This window comes from Amaranthus tricolor, chromosome 16, assembly GCF_026212465.1.
Source record: "Amaranthus tricolor cultivar Red isolate AtriRed21 chromosome 16, ASM2621246v1, whole genome shotgun sequence".
Taxonomy (NCBI): Eukaryota; Viridiplantae; Streptophyta; class Magnoliopsida; order Caryophyllales; family Amaranthaceae; genus Amaranthus; species Amaranthus tricolor.
This window is the reverse complement of record NC_080062.1, coordinates 10,436,321-10,456,472: the sequence shown is the minus strand read 5'-3', so window position 1 is coordinate 10,456,472 and position 20,152 is coordinate 10,436,321. Positions and strand designations below refer to the sequence as shown.

Genomic DNA, 20,152 nt, shown 5'->3' with positions numbered 1-20,152 from the left:
ATCAAGGCTAGTAATTGAAGTTTAGGACCTATTTAAGAATAATTGTAACAGTGATTTACATATTGTAACTTGATCATGATGAATGAATGAATTAAGCTTTTATTTTTTCCATTTAATTTCTTTGCAGGTACTGTAAATAAACTTGTGTTTATGTAATGTGTGTTGTGTTTGCTGTGTTTGCTGTGTTGTGCTTGCTGTGTATGTTGTGTTTGCACCACCCAAACTTGAAATGTAATTGTTGTGGTTGCTGTAAACACATTTGGTTTTGGTGTGTTTGCTGTGTTTGCAGCACCCAAACTTTAAATGTAATTGCTGTGGTTGCTGTAAATACATTTGCTTTTGGTGTGTTTGCTGTGTTTGCAGCACCTAAACTTGAAATGTAATTGCTGTGGTTGCTGTAAATACATTTGGTTTTAGTATGTTTGCTGTGTTTGCAGCACAACACAATGCACTTAACCAATCAACTTCAGCACATACAGCTATTAAGTAGGAACTGATTCAAACAGAGTTCTTAAACAAAAGATCACTTTTTCAGAACTAATTTACTTAATTAAACAAACAGAGTACATTCTGAAATCATATGCTTACATCCAGCAACTTGCTTACATATAGCTATTACATGCTTGCATTTAGTAGCCATATGAAGAATGATGCACTACTTCTCAAAACACAATGAGGTCACTGTAATTAACAAATTTACTGGCTATTACACTCTCAGTTCAGCACAGCTATTACTGATGCATACTGCTGTTCAACAACAATGTTTTATGAATAGACACAACATACTGATGCATACTCTTGCACTGGCTAAATTTGCTGCACTTAATTCAACACAGTAACTAAATTTGCTGCACTTAATTCAACACAATAACTAAATTTGTTGCACTTAATTCAACACATTACATTCTCAGTTCATACACTGATTTGCTAAAATACAGTTCAACATAGTACATTCTTAGTTCATACACATTACAACCTCAAACTCATACACTTATACTAATTCAACACATTACATTCAACAGTAAATTAGTCTTCACAAGTCTATATTTGACTATTTTGATCCATTACACATGAAGTAGATGCAGCATTTTGCGTTTGTTGTTGACCACTGGAGCTAGGCACATCATTTGTTGTAGATTGTTGAGTAGAAGAAGATCCCATTTTAGGCCTACCACCCTTTGACTTGGTCTTTGTTGGTGGTGGTTTTGGTGGATTCTTGCAGCCTTTTTTGTAGTGACCTAGGTCACCACAATTACCACATCTCCGTTGCTTGAATTCTTTAACAGCACATAAAGCCTTCTTACCTCTTTTACCTTCATCAACTTCCTTCTTTATTTTCCTCTTGTTAGGCCTTCCAGGCATCTTTCGATATGGTGGAGGAAGTTGTTTGGCTAAAGTGGTTGTTGGCCACATTTTGTTCCTGGCATACCATAAAACTTTAGACTATACGTCTTTCGATACGTTTCTACAAGATACGCCTCGTGGACAAAGTCGTTGGCATCTAATTTTCTAAGAACAATACAAGCAACGACATGTTTACAAGGAATCCCTATAAGGTCCCAACTTCCACAATGGCAAGTCCTATTGGCCAAGTTTACAACGTAAGATTCGTCATTATCATCCACCTCAAACTCACACACATCCACTGGGATTACCCTTAAACCATATATTTCCTTTGCATTTTTTTCAATCATTTTGGTGATAGCTGGCATCAACACACCTTCAAAGTTACTCAGCCCTTCCCTTTTGGCTGCGCTTCGTTGCATCACATATCTCCTAATCCACTCCATTAGAGAAATTATAGGCTTCCCCCTTGCTTCTACTAACACATTATTGAATGCCTCACAATTATTATTTAACAACATCCCAGACTTACTCCTACTTGATTCCATACTTTGTTGTAGGCTCTGGCTGCTCTCCAAAAGTGTTGTTTGAACAACTCTCCAGGGAACTTGATCTTGAAATTCGCCCATATATGCCTACAGCAGAACCTAATTTCAGCTCTAGGAATCACTGAGTTCAAAGCTTCAACCAAACCCTGCATTTTCCACAAATTAATATTAGGGTTATAGCATTAGTTACATTTAAAACAAGATTTGTATTAACAAGTAATTACCTTTTGCCTATCGCTCATGAAGGTGAAAGCTTCACCTTCTGCTTGAACCCAACTACTCGATGCAGTAACCGACCTAAGGTCTTCTACGAGAAGATTTAGAAACCAAGTCCAAGTTTCTACATTTTTTGTTTCAACAACAGCCCATGCAACGGGAAAGATGTTATTGTTCCCATCTTTACCTACAGCAGTCAACAAAACCCCAAGGAATTGTCCCTTCAAATGTGCCCCATCAACACCTATAATAGGCCTACAGCCAGCAACAAAACCCTCCTTACATGCTGTCAAGCATATATACATCCTTTGGAACAAAGGTGGGGGTGTGTCTATTCCAATGCATTTAACGATTGCAGTGCTTCCTGGATTAAACCTCCTTATTGCTTCCGCATAATCCCACACCCTGCTATACTCTTCACTAACATCACCATATATCATTTTCATTGCAATTCTATTAGCCATATAACACAAAGAATACTTCACTTCACAACCTAACTCTCTATTAACCCGTTTCTTAAATGCCTTTAATTCCCAAGTTGGATTGCCCCTCCAATCATCTATGTATTTCTCAGCTAAATACAAAGCAGTGACTTTGTTATTTTGGTGTTGGTGACTATAAGTGTGTTTGGGAAAATAACTCCTTATTTGAAGTGTCTCCTCATCTTTCAACTTCACAGCATGAACCTTAAAATAACACTTCTTCTCCTTCCCACAAACACAGTTCACAATTCTAGCTTTCGATTTTTTGCAATCGCATCTATTGTAGCAATACACACTGATCCTATTTGTACCATTATGCAGGTAATAATAATTGTAACCACATTCAATAGCATGGTACCTTAGTGCTTTTCTAAACACATATGTCGAAGGAAACTTAAGGCCTAAAGACAAATTAATCTTATCCTTGAAATCAACCTCAAGATTGAATGTAGGATAGCTGCATATACCTTCCTCTTCATCTTTCAATGCACCCAAATCATAATCATCAGACTGCGGTTCATCATCATTAAAGTATATGTCTCTATTGTTTTCTTCATCAACCTCCTTATCTACTATCAACCTAATTTCCTCATCACCTATAAACCCATCATCAAGACCATAAACTACATTTTCTGCAAACAAATCAGAATCATCCTCATATTCATCTTCATCACCACAACTATAATCATCATCACTACTATCCTCAACCTCATCAGCATCAGCATCTACATTTGCTGTTTCCAAGTCAGAACTTTCAATCACCACCTCATCTACCCTTACATTACCCACCTCAGTTGCCAACTCAGACTGCTTCTTTTTCGAATCACTGGCTTTTTTACGGATTGTCAATTTCTTCATCTTATTGATTTAGCTAATTTTAAGAACCCTAATACATTATTCAGATACAACAACAATCAATTTACAAATTACAAGATATGAAACAACAAATTCAATAGAAAAATCGCTGCAAAAGGAAGCAAATTTGAAAAACGAAATAAATTTAAATTATACCTAAAATAATGAAGTACAAAACCATAATTAAGTAGTAGTACATACCGAATTTGCTTAGAAATTTCAAGGAGATGAAGTTACGAGGTGGATGGGAGCGAAATGAGAAGCTACAGCAATGGAGTTGTCGCTGGAAATGAGAGGATTGAAAGGATTTTCGAATGGGCTGAACTGAAATGAAGAATAAGTCATACAATTAAAGTATCACGTGCGTGTCACATGCGGGTCAACGGTTAAAGATAGCGGTCAAAGGTCAAAATCCGTTATAAGGTAGTGTTTTGCAAACAATTGTATTATATAAGGTAGTTTTTTGCAAAAATTTTTATTTAAGCTAGTTTTTTGCAAAATGGGGTATATACTAGGTAGTTTTTTAACATTTTGCCTTATTTTTTTTCTCTTTAGTTTGGAATATTATGAATTTTAAAGGTATTATTAAATTTTTTTTATTTAAGGTGTTAGAAATAGTGTTGACATAGTTGTACTTTTGAGTAGAACAACACTTTTATTACTACTTTTTACCAAGAGTTAGTAATAAGGTTAACTTATGTTGACTAGGTCAAATTTAGAGTTGATCTTATTTCCAAACTCAGTCATTACTCAAAACATTAGTTTTGGTAGTTATATAATTTGGAATTTATTAATTGTGAAGTTTATATTTTAAGGAAAGTGATATATACTACCCAAAGGGTTGTATATAAAAAAAATTCTTGTACTTTTTTCCTGTAATATATAATTGTTTTTGCTTTGAAAACATAATATTCTTTAATATATTTTATTATTTTATCATTAATTCTTTCTTGGGAATTTTAAATAAGTTCTCAATTTCTAAATTAGATTCTCTTGAAAACCTAAAATTGTTGATAATATAAAGAATTTTTAATTTTTATGTAGATCCCTAAGGGCTGTAAATATCATTACCCATATTTTAAAAATAAATTGATTTTATAAAGTGTATTTGAGTAAGGTATTTTTGATGTTGGAATTGAGTGTAAGGCCTATGTTGGCATCTCATGAACATTTGCGATAATGATGATGATTTTATATCTAAAGTTTCAAGTTTTATATCTTTTGTGAGAGTAAGGAGCCATAAGAGTCTAAGGCATGTTTTGGTATCTCTAATTGATTTAGAACATGCTACTGATAATATATATATGCCTGGGTTAATTATTGTCGTCCCGGTACCCAGTGGTGTAAGGTAAAGGAGGCATCCACTGCTAGGGGAGAATTGACCATTCTTAGACAAGTCTATTTTTAATAGGTTGGGGTTCGCCCGACAAACTTTAGGAGGTGTTAGTGTAAGGCCATCTTGTGGGCATCTATCACCGGCGTTCGTTTCCTTCTCCACTTGTTGATTATGTTTTCGAAAGTTTGTAAAACCATACTTATTTGATTTATTAAGTTATTTAAATTAATTTATAGAATTTATATTGAATAAAGCTTCAAATGTTTTAAATTTGTTTTTCAAACGTTGATTGCTTTTAAGTTGGATTTATATATTCATATAACTAATGGATAAATGTTTAAATTTCTTTGTAATTAGAAATAATATTATATGTGTTTTATGATTAGGAAGGACGACTAGTTAATTCCCATTGATTGTGGATTTATATTTTGAAACAGATGATGAATGATAGCATGATTACTATCGTACGGGCAAGAAGTGTAAGAGTGTGCTCTAGGACTTTCCTCTCATATTGTCTCTTACATTTAGACCTTAAGACTTTTTTTTTTCTTTCAAAGGAATTTTTCTCTATAAATAATGTAATAAGTTTTTATATTTTAAGTTTGATATACTTTAAGGTTTACGAGGTTTATATTATTGTTCTTTTTTTAAGAGCACGAGGTTTATATATGGTAAAAAATTAGTAAATAAGGTGTATTTTAAAATCTTTTGCAACTAATCAATTGAAAAAATCTAATCAAAAAGATATTACATGATATCCCAAAACAAATATTTGCCTAATAAAAACATGAAAAGAGCGGGAAAATTTTTATTGTAAAGTCGCATGTGTTTTAATCGTTTCTTTATTAGTATACTGTATAGATAAATTAAATAAAATTAATTAGGGATATGGTTAACGGTCATCGGGGGTTAATTAAATGGAATCTAGTGACTTGGATCGAATAGTGTAGATGTTGTAATTTGCAAACTAAAAAAATTGAAGCTACTCAAATAGCATTAAGTTTAAGATTGTAATTCACAATTTATTCCTAATTTTTTATAAAGAAAAGATTATTTATATTTATCAAATTTTCATTTTAAATGACAATTGGGCCTGGCAAAGCTATAAGAAACTTACCAATGGTGAAAAAAGGAAAAGTAATGAAAAAAACATAATACAAACAAAAAACACAAAATATGTTTTAATAGTGTTATAGACAACTTGCAGTTAATACAGATTATATTTCATTAATGTATCATTAATACAATAATGAATTATCACTCACAAAGGCTTCAATAAACACTTTTAAGCTTAAAGTTTCCAACTTTAATGGAAACCACTCATCTAATACAAGAAGACACTCAAGGGCTCACCCTAATATTGATTTTAGGACCGATAAATACCCTAATAAATTAGCAGAGTAACCCTAGCTAAAGGACATTACGTGTCCAATAAAAACGCAATTCTCAAAAAATCACATAATAGGAATATCTAGACCGACTGCTCAAACGAGGCAGCCAACTGCTCGAACAAGCAACATCTGATTTGCTATTATGTGTGTAGATGTTGTATTGAAGGATCCAAACCTCAATTGTTCACCTCCCAATGCACACTCCAACACTACCCTCTAGTGTGTATGCCTTTGTGTGAGCAATGAAGTAATCAAAGTCACTAGGTGGTTCTTGATACAACTACTTCAATGTAATTATTCAATTTTTTAGCATATATACTCTCACCATTTCTTTTAAAGTATCTCATTTTCTTACGTATTTTATTCAATGCCCTAATTTATATCTTAATCTAATTGTAGAGAATAAAAACTTGCATCAGTTGAGTAAGTACTATTTTCTTTCGGCTAGATTTGAAATCAATTCTCACCTAACCCTCTCCAACCCTGAGTTTACCCTATAATCCAAAAAATAAATAATATGATATACTCCAAAAGTAATATTTGGACATATATATAATATTACTTGTCAGTACAACTGTAAGTTGTTCATCAGTACAATAACTTCCTCCCTAAGAGAAAATTACAAAAAAAATCACCCCAAAATTATACTACATACATAATATCTAACTTAGCTATCCTAACATAAAACCTAGCTAAAGTTATTTATAAAATTGCTACTTACTACATATAATACATATACATTTACAAAAAGCAGTGAGAATCAAACCCACATTCTTCAAGAAAAACAGACACATGCAAGCTTCAACTGAAACAAAATTCGATAATTCTCACAAAAGCGGCGTTTTAAACACGAATTCAACAACCGAACTAAGATCATCCCAAGTATGTCCATAACATGGAAGATTGTGATGCATATCATATTCATCATTTGTTAGAAACTGAGGATTTAACATTGTTGGTCTTGACATTGTATGAAGTGAAGGATTATTATTCCAATATTGTTGTTGTTGATGCATATCAATTGTATTATTACTAATGTTGTGGCTACCTAAATTTATATAGGGATTATTATTATTATTATTATTATTATTATTATTATTATTATTATTATTATTATTATTATTAGTGGGTGTTAATTGTTGAGAAGCAAAGCTGATATAACATTCTTGATTAGTGTTAGAATCAATGCTGCTTGTATTTGAGGTTGAATTAAGGACTGTACTGCTTTGGTTTTTCCTGCTTGATAATTCTTTCCAATCTGGGGTTTGTCTTTTGTTTCGCTTGAATATTCTGCAAAGTGTCCATATTTCCTGCATAATGAAGTAAATTGAAGTAAGACAAGGCTTCGTAGAGTTTGTTAGAATATATAATATATTTTGGGGCCTCAATTAAAATTTAAGCTAATGGTAGAGGTCCTAGTAACATATTCTGGAGCTTCAACTATTAGTTTAAATTTTTGGTTGAGTTGATTTTTTGACATAGTATCAGAGCTAGCGTGACAAGAGATCAAAGGTTCGAATCTCAACCACTTCTCATTTAAAAGTGGAATATTCAGTGCCAGGTATAATGCTAGTCCAATGGGCTATTGTGTGAGGGGACATGTTAGAGTATGTAACATATCTTAGGGCCTAACCATTAGTTTAAACTTTTAGTTGAGTTGGTTCCTTAATAGAGTTTAATTTGAAGGGTCAAATATATATGCTACTTTACACTTGTTAATGATAAAACTAATAAAAAGTTGTTTTGTAAGGAATAGAGGATAATATTTGGTAGTAATGGAAAGAGAGAATGAATCGTGTGAATAAAATTAAAAAAAGTTAAAAGTATGAATTAAAAGTAAATGGTGGACCACTGTATAGAATAATATAATTTTTAAATGAGAAACAACTTAAAATGAAAAATAATACTAAATGAGAAGGACCTAAGGACTAGGGAAAACTTAGCAAAATCTTAAACCCACTCGTGTCGTTTTTGACATTTTATGGGCCCTAGGCAAACTGAAAGAAATGAGCTTTCTCTATAGAGGGTCGATTCAAAACTTTAACGGGTGTTTAGAAAAATAATTGAGACGGATCTATATATTTTAATTATCATTATAAATGTAGACGTGTCATATACTTAATTAATAAAAGAACTAACCATAAATTGTAAATTTTCAAGTGTTTAGTTTACTTCATCAATATTCAGATATTAGAGCTATAAACACCTACTTCATATACCATAATCATGCAACAAATGAGTTTTATTTTTTTATTTTATTAAATCATCAATAATTTAAGACATTCTAATTGTTTGGGCTAAATTTAATACTCTCTCCTATTCAAATTATTAATCTCATTTATTTTTTTCACATTTGTCGAAATAATATTTTAATCCTTAATATCTCTAATTATGCTTAATTAAAAATTATAAAAAATTGATTTTAATAATCCTTATATTGAGACGAATGAAATAAGATTTCACTTAACTATTGTTTAATTTATTGATTAAGAATAAAATATATATTAAAAGTAATAAGTGAATAGTAACCAAAAAGTAAATTTGACTAATAAGATGAATAGGAGGGGGTAGCATTAATTCGAGTAACAAAATATAGTTTTTATTTAGATTGAAAAGAAAATGATTTGTACATTTATTTTTCACGAGTTTATAGATTGGAATATTTATGTTTATATTTACAGGTGGATTAGCAATAATTATAGTCAACTTGAGGGTGCTACTTTGACTATCCATCATATATAGATTGGGGTTGACTCGATCAAAACAATATCAACCACTTTTTATTTTCTTTTAAAATAATGACGTACACATCATGTTATTGCCATGTTTGTCGTTCAAATATTTTTAATTTTTTTAGTGGCATTTCTTTATTCTTGATAAAGACCATAGAATCCAGCAAAAGAAAGTAAAAATTAATTATTTTTATGTGGAAAAAATTAAACACTATCACAAGTGTGAAATTCGTGAAACTAACTTGTGGTTTGAAATATTAAGTTTTTTGGTTAAAAACATTTTACCATTATAATTTTTTAAAAAATAAAAAGTTATGCTATTAATTTAGATTATTCAAAAATTTATTCAAAATATACTTTTTCATATAAAAGTAACTTTTTATAATTTCTCAACATGTTATAGAGATTATAATGATCAATTCAAAATGGTGTCTTTCTTATTCTAATAATCCAAATTAATTTAAATTGAAAAATTACTAAAAACTACCAAATAAAGATATTGATTTGGTCAAAAATTACAAGGTAATTTCTCTTTCAAAAATTATCAAATAATAAATTTTTTTTGTTAAAGACTACCAGTTAATGATTTCATCCATTGACTGTTAAATTTATTGTCAAAAACTAATATTAAAGGTAGTTTTTCACAAATAATTTTTTAGGTGCTCTTTCACGAAAAAAAGTTTTCATAAGTAGATTTTGGCAAAAAAAAATTTAACGGTTAGTGAATAAAAATTACTATCTGACAGTCTTTCAAAAAGAAAATGTCAACTAAATTGTTTTGACAAAAATAAATTTTAGGTAATTTGGTCAAAATTTTTATTGGGTAGTTTTAGATAATTTTTCCTTATTAATTTGGATAGGAGACAAATAATATGAAAAAAAAAAAATTGCATGTGTATACTTTTTGCTGATAATAATTTCAACTTTAGAGCTATTTTGTTAAAACATAAGGAGTGTTGTCTAAAATGGTTTTGAATGTGACAAATTATTACTAAACTACATATCTATACATTAATTAGTTGATTAATGTATGATATTTTTATTATGTACAACTTTAATCACTAAAAATATCCTTAAAAAATTTGATCAACCATTTATTTCTAATACCAAGTCTTTCAAAGTAGAAATTTTGAAACAATAAAAGGTCTAAAAGACATTGACAATTTCGTATATATACAATTTCTAGAATAGAAAGAATAGCTATATCTAGAATTTTGAAAATTCTAGACTTTGAACATTTTGTTGGATCTAAGCTTGATAAAATTTTTTGAGTTGCTATAGAGTTTATAATATATTTTGGGGTTTAACTATCAGTTTAAGCTTTTGATTTAGTTGATTCCTTGACATGGTATCAAAGTTAACGTTGCATGAGATAATATTATGGCCTTACGGGTTAGAATCTCTTCACCACTCATTTTAAGTGGATATTTAGCAGTATGTAATATGTATGAAAATGACATATGTTGCATTCATAATTTTAGTCCAAAAGGGCTCTCTTGTAAAAAAACATGATGAAATATAAAACATATCGAAAATCTCAACTATGAACTTAAAGTTTACTTAACAAAATTATACCCTTAAAAATGGTGTAAACTTAATTTAGAGTTGCAAACAAGTTGCATCAAGAATAATTCTGAAATTAATAAGAAACCTCAAATATTAATATTTATTAGTTTACATTATTGTTGCTCTAATTTAATTATTTTCTTAAGCCCCAAAATATAAAAAATATATAAATAAATAAAAGTAGATTTTAATTAAATTTTATTGTGTGTTGTTGCATTGTCCTTGAGTCGGGCCCACTATTCAAATCTAGTGTTGGAGCTAAACTTGACCACAATATAATTATTTGAGTGTTGAAGGATGGCTTCAGTTTGACAATTTTATCAAAATTCAACTAAGTTCTGCACTGCTTGTTATGCTTGACAAATTTCATATGCTTTTATACTTCTTTTAATAATTTTAAAAAGCTAATTAGGTTAACTTTAAACTTTTAGAAAAGGATATTGAAATTTACAATTATATTACATTTGTAGTGTTTTTGGAATTTTAATTGATTTTGAATTTTCTATTATCCTTTTTTTCTTCCTTATATAACTTTTTGTTTTTTGAATTTTCTACACTTCGTAATAACTTTAACGTATAACCTGTAATTATTATAAAATATTGTACCTTGAATTTTTTTGTTTAATTTCTTTTATTTTACGACTTTGATTTCGTACAACAATTCATCTTAATGTATATATCAAATCATCAATACAGCTTTTAAAAAGTATTTTAATGAAAAATAACCTTAGAATATCAATTGGTGACAAATGATTTTTTTTTAAAATCAAATATAAGGTTAATTTTCCCTTTTACTAAAAAAAACTCAGCACTTTAATTTTCTTTAACTTGATTTCTAATTAACTTGATTCTTAGTAGCTTTTTATTTTCTATGGTTCTTTAAATTTCTTACATTATACCTAAAAAACTCAGCACTTTAATCCGCATAGTATAAAAATTCAAAATGAGAGATAATTTTATCACAAATTCTCAAGTGGGATGATCTCACGGTGAGATATTTTTATTGGACTGATTATATGGATCTATCTTTTATTAGTCTTTAAAGGATTGTAATAACTTTAAAATGATCACCTTCAATTGTAAAATGACTAAATAATATTTTATAGTCTTAAAGTGATCACTTAATAATTAACCATTAAGTGATCCTTTAGAATCATAAAGTGATCAATAAGAGAAATAGCTGATTAATTATATGAGTCTGTCTCATGGGGAGACAGTCTCATACAAAACAAGCTGTAAATTTATTATTTAATCCTATCTTTCATAGACCTACTCCAAAATTGATAATTAGACATGAATGATTTGCGAATTACAATTTTAATGTTTATAACTTTTGCAAATTATAATCTTAACGTTTTTTTAAATTATAATTACCAAAGTATTAAAATCTATAGTGTTCAAGCCAAATTACATAATAGTACTTCGCAAAAGTTACACTTTAAGAATACAATTTGCAAATTATTGGATTATTTAAAATTTAACATCAAAAATGCAAATAATGTGAAACAAAAAGATTAACCTAACTATGATCTCTTCAAATTAAATAATTTAATAATAGTAATAATATAAGAAAGGGTAGTAATAACTTACAGCTTCTTCTAGGGCAGTGTTTTTAGGGTTACTTGAAATATTATTTGCATGATCATGACCATGATGATGATGATGTGATTGGGATGCATTAGAAGGAAGACGAAATTCATGCATCATCCAATCAGTTTTAGTTCCTTTTCCTGCACTTCCACGGTAATAAACCAGTGATTTCTTCAACCCAATACAAATGGTATGAGGACCTTCTCCACCATTGGAGTAAACGGGTCTATCAATACCCGTTGCTTTCCAAAATCCGGATCCGGTTACTCTGTTGGGTCTTATACTGTTCCTGTATTTTCTTCCTCTTTTGCAGTAGAAATACCATTCCTTATCTCCTATACTGCTGCTTGCTTCTGCACATTTTCGTGTATTTTTGTGTAAGAAAAAATATAGTCGTAGGATCTTGGTTGAATCGTCTAATCACATATTTTCATGATAGTAAATCAAAAGGTCAAATATAATGAAACGAAGAAAATATAACATATTTTAAGACTTAACATCAAATTCTTACCACTCTAACAACAAATCTAGGAGTACACACTTGAATTATGAAATACTATCTCCGTTTTTTATATGTTCTTCTCGAATTTTATTGTTAAATTTTAACTATGATTTCTCATCGATCGATATGAAAAAAACATATTCATATGAGATCTTGATAGATTCATCTCAATATATATTTTTCAAATATCAACTTTTTAAAATTTTTAAAAATTCACAATTAAAATTATTTGACTTTTAAATTCGCAATGAGATCTACACAAAAAGTGAATGAAAAGAAAAAATGAAAACAGAGCAAGTAATATTTTTAATAAATAGTAATAATTCATAATGTAACAAAAAATATAGAATAACGAGTTATTATAAGTCGAAGATAAGGTATTAGAAACTCAAAAGAACTAGCTTCAATATGATAGAATATATATTATTTTAAAATAATATATTTGTTATTTTATATAGCCTAATCAAGCTAAATAAAATTATTCTACAATATCATAATTTTTTCACAAAAGAACCTTAAAAGCAAATTGAAGGTGGCAATTTATTCTTCCTACAAATGAACGTCCTAAACATAATATGAAGTATTAATTACATGATCAAAAGAACTAAATGTTTTTTGTTAAAGAGTTTTTTTAATTAACTATTTGGTGAGGCGGCTATTTAATTTTATTAAATTTATAAATTCAAAAGAACAGAGTAAATGATCATCTAATTTGGACAACAGTCTAATTAACCACATCTTATCACAAATATTATCAGCAGAAGTCCGTTTAGCAAGTCTAATTAACAAAAAAACAAAAGAAAAATTGTCAAAATAATCTAAAGAATTGATTTGGACATGAATTATCGTTGAAAGTGAATATTGGAGATAGTCATTCCAAAGTTTGGAGATACATAAAAATAACATTATTGTTGATAATGTAAATGTAAAATTACCTTATCAAGTGCTTTAGTTTACTAATGCCATGTGAATACAAACAAGAAATGTATGAAAATTTGACTACTCTAATTCATTTCATATATAGATCATGTTAGTAGTATCGTTGACAATCACTAAAGAAAAAGTGGCACCATCACAAACATGTTATGAAAGAAGGAATTCGACTCGAATATAATTAACTTATTTCTCTAATTGATCACTTTAGAGTTATAAGTGATCACTTTATTAAGATAATATATGTACGTTATATTAAAACAACCCAATAAAAATATTCTCATTTGAGAATTTTTGATTTTTTTTATCACAGACAAAGAGTGAACGAAAAGAAATTAATTTTTCATTCGGACAGTGAGAATCGAATCCCTATTATAAGGCCAAAAGGGAAAACTCGCCACTATTAGACTAAGCTAAGATTCTCGAAATTATAACCTTATAATTTATGTATAAAATTAAAAGAAAATAATGATATGTACAATTAACCTTTAATCATTATTATTATTATCTATGTTTTAGTTACCAAATTAATATTGTTTTCCGAATCAAATATTAAGTATGAAATTAAGAATAATAATTAATTATTAACAAGGATTATATATGAAACCCTAAACTTGAATTACTACGTATGTTTACTTTTCTTCAAGATCCATGATCAAAGTGGCTTATATAATAAAAACTTAATAAATCAACTAATTAAAAAACCTTATATTAATGTTTATTTGTGTTCAAATTAAATCTATCAGTTTATATACAAAATAAGCTTAATAAAAAGATCTGGAAGTATTGCTATATGATCTACGATGATCATCAATGAAATATTATTGTAAATTAAGATTCCACTATTTATAAAAAAAAAATTATCAGGATGAATTATACTGATTTAAAGATTAAAGTTTTCTATTTCAAGTAAGAAATTAACAAATAAATAGTCATTAACTAAGATGATGAAACCCTAAACTTCAATTATTTTCTAAATTAAGAAATTCTACATGCAATCATGTCAAAAGTCATAAAATAAAAATAGAAATTTTATTAATAAATTGAAGTGCATAAAAATTTAAGAATTATTTTCACCTTGATAATTAAAAATAAAAAAATAAATAAAAGTATATATAAAAAAGAAAAAACATACTTGCAAGATCCCAAGGGTCATGCTTGTAAATATCATTTTCCTTAATAATCTCAATACTAAGAGGTCTTTTTTTCTCAACTTTCCTCTTTAAGTAAAAAGACACTAACTCTTCATCTGTTGGATGAAACCGGAATCCAGGAAGCGGTCCTTCGTCTTCATCAACGACTCCATGATCAACATCTTGATTAATATTATTATCATAAACCATTGTTTTCTGTTCATCTTCTTGTACTTTCTTGCAAACCTCCATAACAATTTGTGGGTAATAATTAATGAAAATAATTATGTAGAAATTAAAAAAAATAAAATAAGGTGAAATGTTGCATTAGTATAGTACTTATAATGATGTATAGGAGTAGAAAAAAAAAAAAAAAAAAAAAAAAAGAAAACGGCTGAGTCAAGTCATGAGGCTTGACCTATAAGGTCATTATTGAGAGGGGCCTTACTTTTTAGAAACTTTCTTTCTTTTCTTTGCTTCTGACCTTATCACTTTGACATTTCTGCCTCTCATTGTAATTTTATCTTCATGTTATCTAACATAACATCTAGAAACTTTTTTTTTTTATTTTTTATTTTTTATTTTTTTTATTTTTATTTTTTTTACTAGTCAATTTTGTTTTTATTTAAATGTCTTTTGTTTGCCTCACCTCATTGTGGGCCTTACTTTCCCAATTTTACTAACATGAATATGAATTGACTACTCCACTAGATTACTACGTTCAAAACACACTCGATCTGAATTTTGATTTTTAATTTGGTTCTTTTAACCCCAGACTTAATTATAAAATGTGGTTCGAGACCAACTTTTTGAGTGACATAATGTTTAACTGAACTAAATATTGATATGAAATGGTGAAAATTCGAATTGAAAGCGATATGAACCAAAATTATAATAGCCTAAAGTTCAGATTATAGGAGTATTTGAAGTAATAAATCACACCAAAATTGAGTTATATCAATAGAAGACTAGAGTTGAATCGAGGTTTTGAAATTAAAACCCATCATAAAATTAATACAAATCCCGCCATAAAACGAACTTCAAACCATAAACATAACAAAATGTAATATCAATATTTTACATCCTTTTGTCTCAGTATCACATAATTTGTTAATTTTTTTGCAAATTAAAAAATAAATTATAATTGATTTTAGGTTTTTTTGGTTATTATCACGAATTAACAAGTGAATTATGTAATTTATTTGTTAGATGTTTATATTTAGGGTGTTGCCTTGCTCTTTATCGATAAAAGCTTGTACTTGACAAAAATTATGTTCTCAACTATATGGCATTTAATTTAGATTTCAGCAAACATAATTTGACCTTAAAAATGTGTTGCTTGGGGTGCTTTATTAAGTTTTTGAATCATGTATCAATTTTTTCGAGTAAGATTATGGATTCAATTCTTACCTGGTTATTCCTTTCCCTTAGCATGTACTTCCTTCGTTCCATTATATTTGTTACAGTTGATTTTTTACGCAATCCAATGTATTATTTTGTCCATTTATATATCGAATTATACACATCTAAAAATTATAAAAAGTTAATATTATGAAAGTATGCGATTAAACGATACAAATAAGATCCTACTTGAATTTATTTTTATTTACATATTAGCCACAATTTATAAAATAAGTTTAAACGATAAATAGTGCCAAAAATGAAATGTAGCAAGTAAAAGACGCCTTATTGGGACAAGCACAACCTAATTAAAAAAAAGATAGAAACTAATATTTTAAAAACCGCGAGAAGTAGAGATGATGGCCTAAGGGTGGAGCCATGACAAAAAGAATTATTTTATTATTAATCAAACTTAGAATTTGATTTTTTTTAAATTGAAGCTAAATTATTTAAAGTATTTATGTAGTTTATTATAGCACTTCTATAAACATAACCTAAAATTTGATATATTATTTAATTTTATATAAATATTAATAAGAATAATAATAGATAAAACTAGTATTTAATGTTGTTTTAAGAAAGACGTGTTTGATAAATTTAATCACGATAATATATACTTGCATTACTCTTTGAAATTATATTTTTATCTATTTCATGCTAATAAATTCGTGCAATGTACAAGTTTTTATACTAGTATAATACTCTCTCCTTTCTTTTTTGTTCTTCTTATTTTCTTTTTTCAGTTTTCAAAGTAAATTTTGAGCCTTAATATCTCTAAATACACATGATAAAGAATTATAAAAAATATGTAATAAAAGGTATTCCCTCCGTTCTTTTAAGTTTGTCCACCTTACTATAACGAGTAGTTTCAAAAATTTGTCCACTTTAGAATACTTTCCATTTTTGAAAATCTTTTTTTTCCTAATATACCCTCATTTCTCTCTCTTACTCCTTTATTTCTCTAATATATTCACTCTCTCGCTCTTTTTTTTCTTTGAATTTTGTTTTATTTTAATTTTCTCTCATACTTCCAATACAATCATTACTTTACACCACTATCTAATACCCAATCCTTATTTTTTCGCCACCTTTTTCATTTTATCGCCACCCCTATTTTAAATTAATTTAATAAAATGACAAAAATGCCCTTAGACTTAAAAATTTTAAAACTTCTATAAAACACTTCAAACTCACTCAATAACACTTTAATCACTTCAAAAAACACAAAATCTACACATAAAATTTATCGGAGCTAAAGTGCGACTGAACCTTGGAGGAGTCGTTAACAAAACTCGAGGTAATTTCTATTTTAATGTATTTCAAAATTAAAAAAAAAAATTACGAGTCGCACAAAAAGTGCGACTGAACCTAGGAACAGTCGCACAAAAAGTGCGACTAAACCTAGGTCCAGTCGGCACTTTTTATGCGACTCCTGCTAGGTTCAGTCGCACTTTTTGTGCGACTCATAATTTTTTTTTTTGAATTTTGAAATTCCTTTTGTTTATTTAATTTAATTTTTAAGTTATTATTATTTAATAAATATTGTAATAAATTATTTTATTTTAATATATTATTATATTATGATAATATTATTATAATAATTAGTTTTGAATTTAAAATACATATATAAAATAAATTAAATTAAAATAACATAAATAAATAATTTAAATAAACACAAAAAATATATATAAATTATAATAAAATAAAATAACTTTTAATAAATAATAATAACTTAAAAAATAATTATGATAAATAAAAAGAATTAATTTTTCAAAAAAAAAAAAAAAAATTCCAGAACCCCCCAGTCGCATAAAAAGTGCGACTTGACCTAGGAAGAGTTGCACAAAAAGTGCGACTGGACCTAGGTCCAGGCGCACTTTTTGTGCGACTCAGCCTAGGTCTAGTCGCACTTTTTGTGCGAATCTCCCCTGGTCTGGTCGCACATTTTGTGTCAATGGAGGGGGTTCTGGAAATTTTTTTTTTTTGAAAAATTTGGAATCGATTAATGACTTACCGAATCGTTATCATGCTCGTTTTGGTTCGCCGTTGTTATTCGATGTACACTTTTAGCTTGTTTAAGTTAACATAGTGTTTTTAGAGGGTTTTAGAGACATGTTACAGTTTTGAGTTTGAAAATTATGCAGGGGCAATCTTGGAAATGCATTATATATAGGGTGGCAATAAAATGAAAAAGGTGGCGATATTTAGTAATACCCCTAAAATAATACCCAATATAATAAATGATTCTATGTTTCTGAATAAGTGTGAAAAACTCAAATTGGACAAACTTAAAAGAACGGAGAGAGAATACATTAAGATGAATCTAATGAGATTTCGCATGGATATAATTTATTTTCTAAATATATCTCAAAATTTAAAAACATTAATCAAATTTCTCTCTCCTTAAAGTGGAATATATTCCAAACAGGAAGAACTTTAAAGAACGGAGGGAGTAATAATTGTATTGAACAAAATAATTTACATACTAATAAAAATATTACAAAATGACAAATATAATCTTTGGAGGAGCCATGACAAATGTAATTATTTTATTGTACAATAGTTGATTACATAATAATTTTTACCAAATTTAGAATTTGATGTTTTTTAAATTGGAGTAAATTAGGTAAACTATTTATGTAATTATTGTAGCAATTCTATAAACCTAACCTAAAATTTGATATATTATTTAATTGAATCATACATATATATATAAATAATAATATTAACAATAATAATAAATAAAACTAGTATTTAATTGTTGCTTTAAAAAAGACGTGTATTCGATAAATTTAATCACGATAATATGTACTTGCATTATTCTTTGAAATTATATTTTTATATATTTCATGCTAATAAATTCGTGCAGTGCACAAGTTTTATACTAGTATTATATACTCCCTTCGTTCTTTTTTGTTCTTCTCGTTTTCTTTTAACACAATTTTCAAAGCAAATTTTGAGCCTTAATATTTTCAAATACACATAATAAAAAATTTTGAAAACTATAAATAAAAAGTATATATTAAGATGAAGCTAAGGAGATCTCACATGAATATATTTTATTTTCTAAATATGTCTCAAAATTCAAAAATATTAATCAAATTTATCCTTCACTAAAATGAAATATTTCAAATGGAAAGAATTTTTGAAAACGGAGGAAGTACAATTATATTGAACAAAACATAGAACATAAAAGTCAAAGAACTCATTGATTTAATATGAATACACTTCGGAGTATAACATATTTTTCTTATTAAACCTATGTTTTTCATCCATATAATATACTAATGAAGAAATGATTAGGATACATGTCGACTTTACTATAAAAAATTTTCACTCTTTTCATGTTCTTATCAGTCATATATCTTTTAGAATATCATGTAATATCTTTTTATCAGATTTATTTAATTGATTGGTTACAAAAGATTTTTAAATACACCTTATTTACTAATTTTTTTTACCATATACAATCAATTAAGTTATGTAGTATCATTTAATTACAATGGATGATTATCAAATAAGATATTAATAATTTATATAAAAAATTAACTTTCAATAAAATAATTTTGTAATAAATTAAGAAAAGAAAATAATTTTGAAATAGTTTTTCATAGATAATCCTATATATTACTTACATGGTTATAATAAAAAAACTCTACAAATCAAATAGGTTACACATTAATTATTTAAGTAAATAATTAGGATAAGATATCAGTAAAATAAATTTCAAATGATGGGTTTATTACCTATGTTTGACAAGTTTATAATATATAAATAAATAAATTAAGTTATACGTTAATTATTATAAAAAAAATGTTCTTTAGGCTGAAAACTTATTTTAAGGTTTTACAAAGACATTGAACATAAATTATTTTTTATATTATTTTTATGTGTTGAAATTTTCTATTTTTTTATGTAATTACTTATAATCTATATTGTTTACTGCATAATATTATAATTATATTTTATATAGTAGTATATTAGTAATATGTATCTCAATTTGAAAGTAATACTTTTACAGTTTTTAAAACGAATCAATTTATAATTTTAATATGCTTAGGAATCATAAGATAACTTAGTTACACATATAAAGTTAGTAATATTTTATTTAAATAATTTATAA

The 20,152-nt window shown here is 27.7% G+C and overlaps 1 protein-coding gene across 1 annotated transcript; it reads right to left on the bottom strand.

The window, feature by feature from the left end:
• Nucleotides 1-6,307: 6,307 nt before the first annotated feature.
• LOC130802363 (transcription factor JUNGBRUNNEN 1) lies at nucleotides 6,308-14,984 on the bottom strand. Its single transcript, XM_057666336.1, has 3 exons — nucleotides 14,631-14,984; nucleotides 12,061-12,413; nucleotides 6,308-7,482 (listed from the first exon to the last, which is right to left on the bottom strand). Exons 1-3 carry the CDS (start codon nucleotides 14,878-14,880, stop codon nucleotides 7,000-7,002), a joined length of 1,086 nt encoding a protein of 361 aa, XP_057522319.1. The 5' UTR covers nucleotides 14,881-14,984; the 3' UTR covers nucleotides 6,308-6,999.
• Between the last annotated feature and the right edge of the window lie 5,168 nt (nucleotides 14,985-20,152).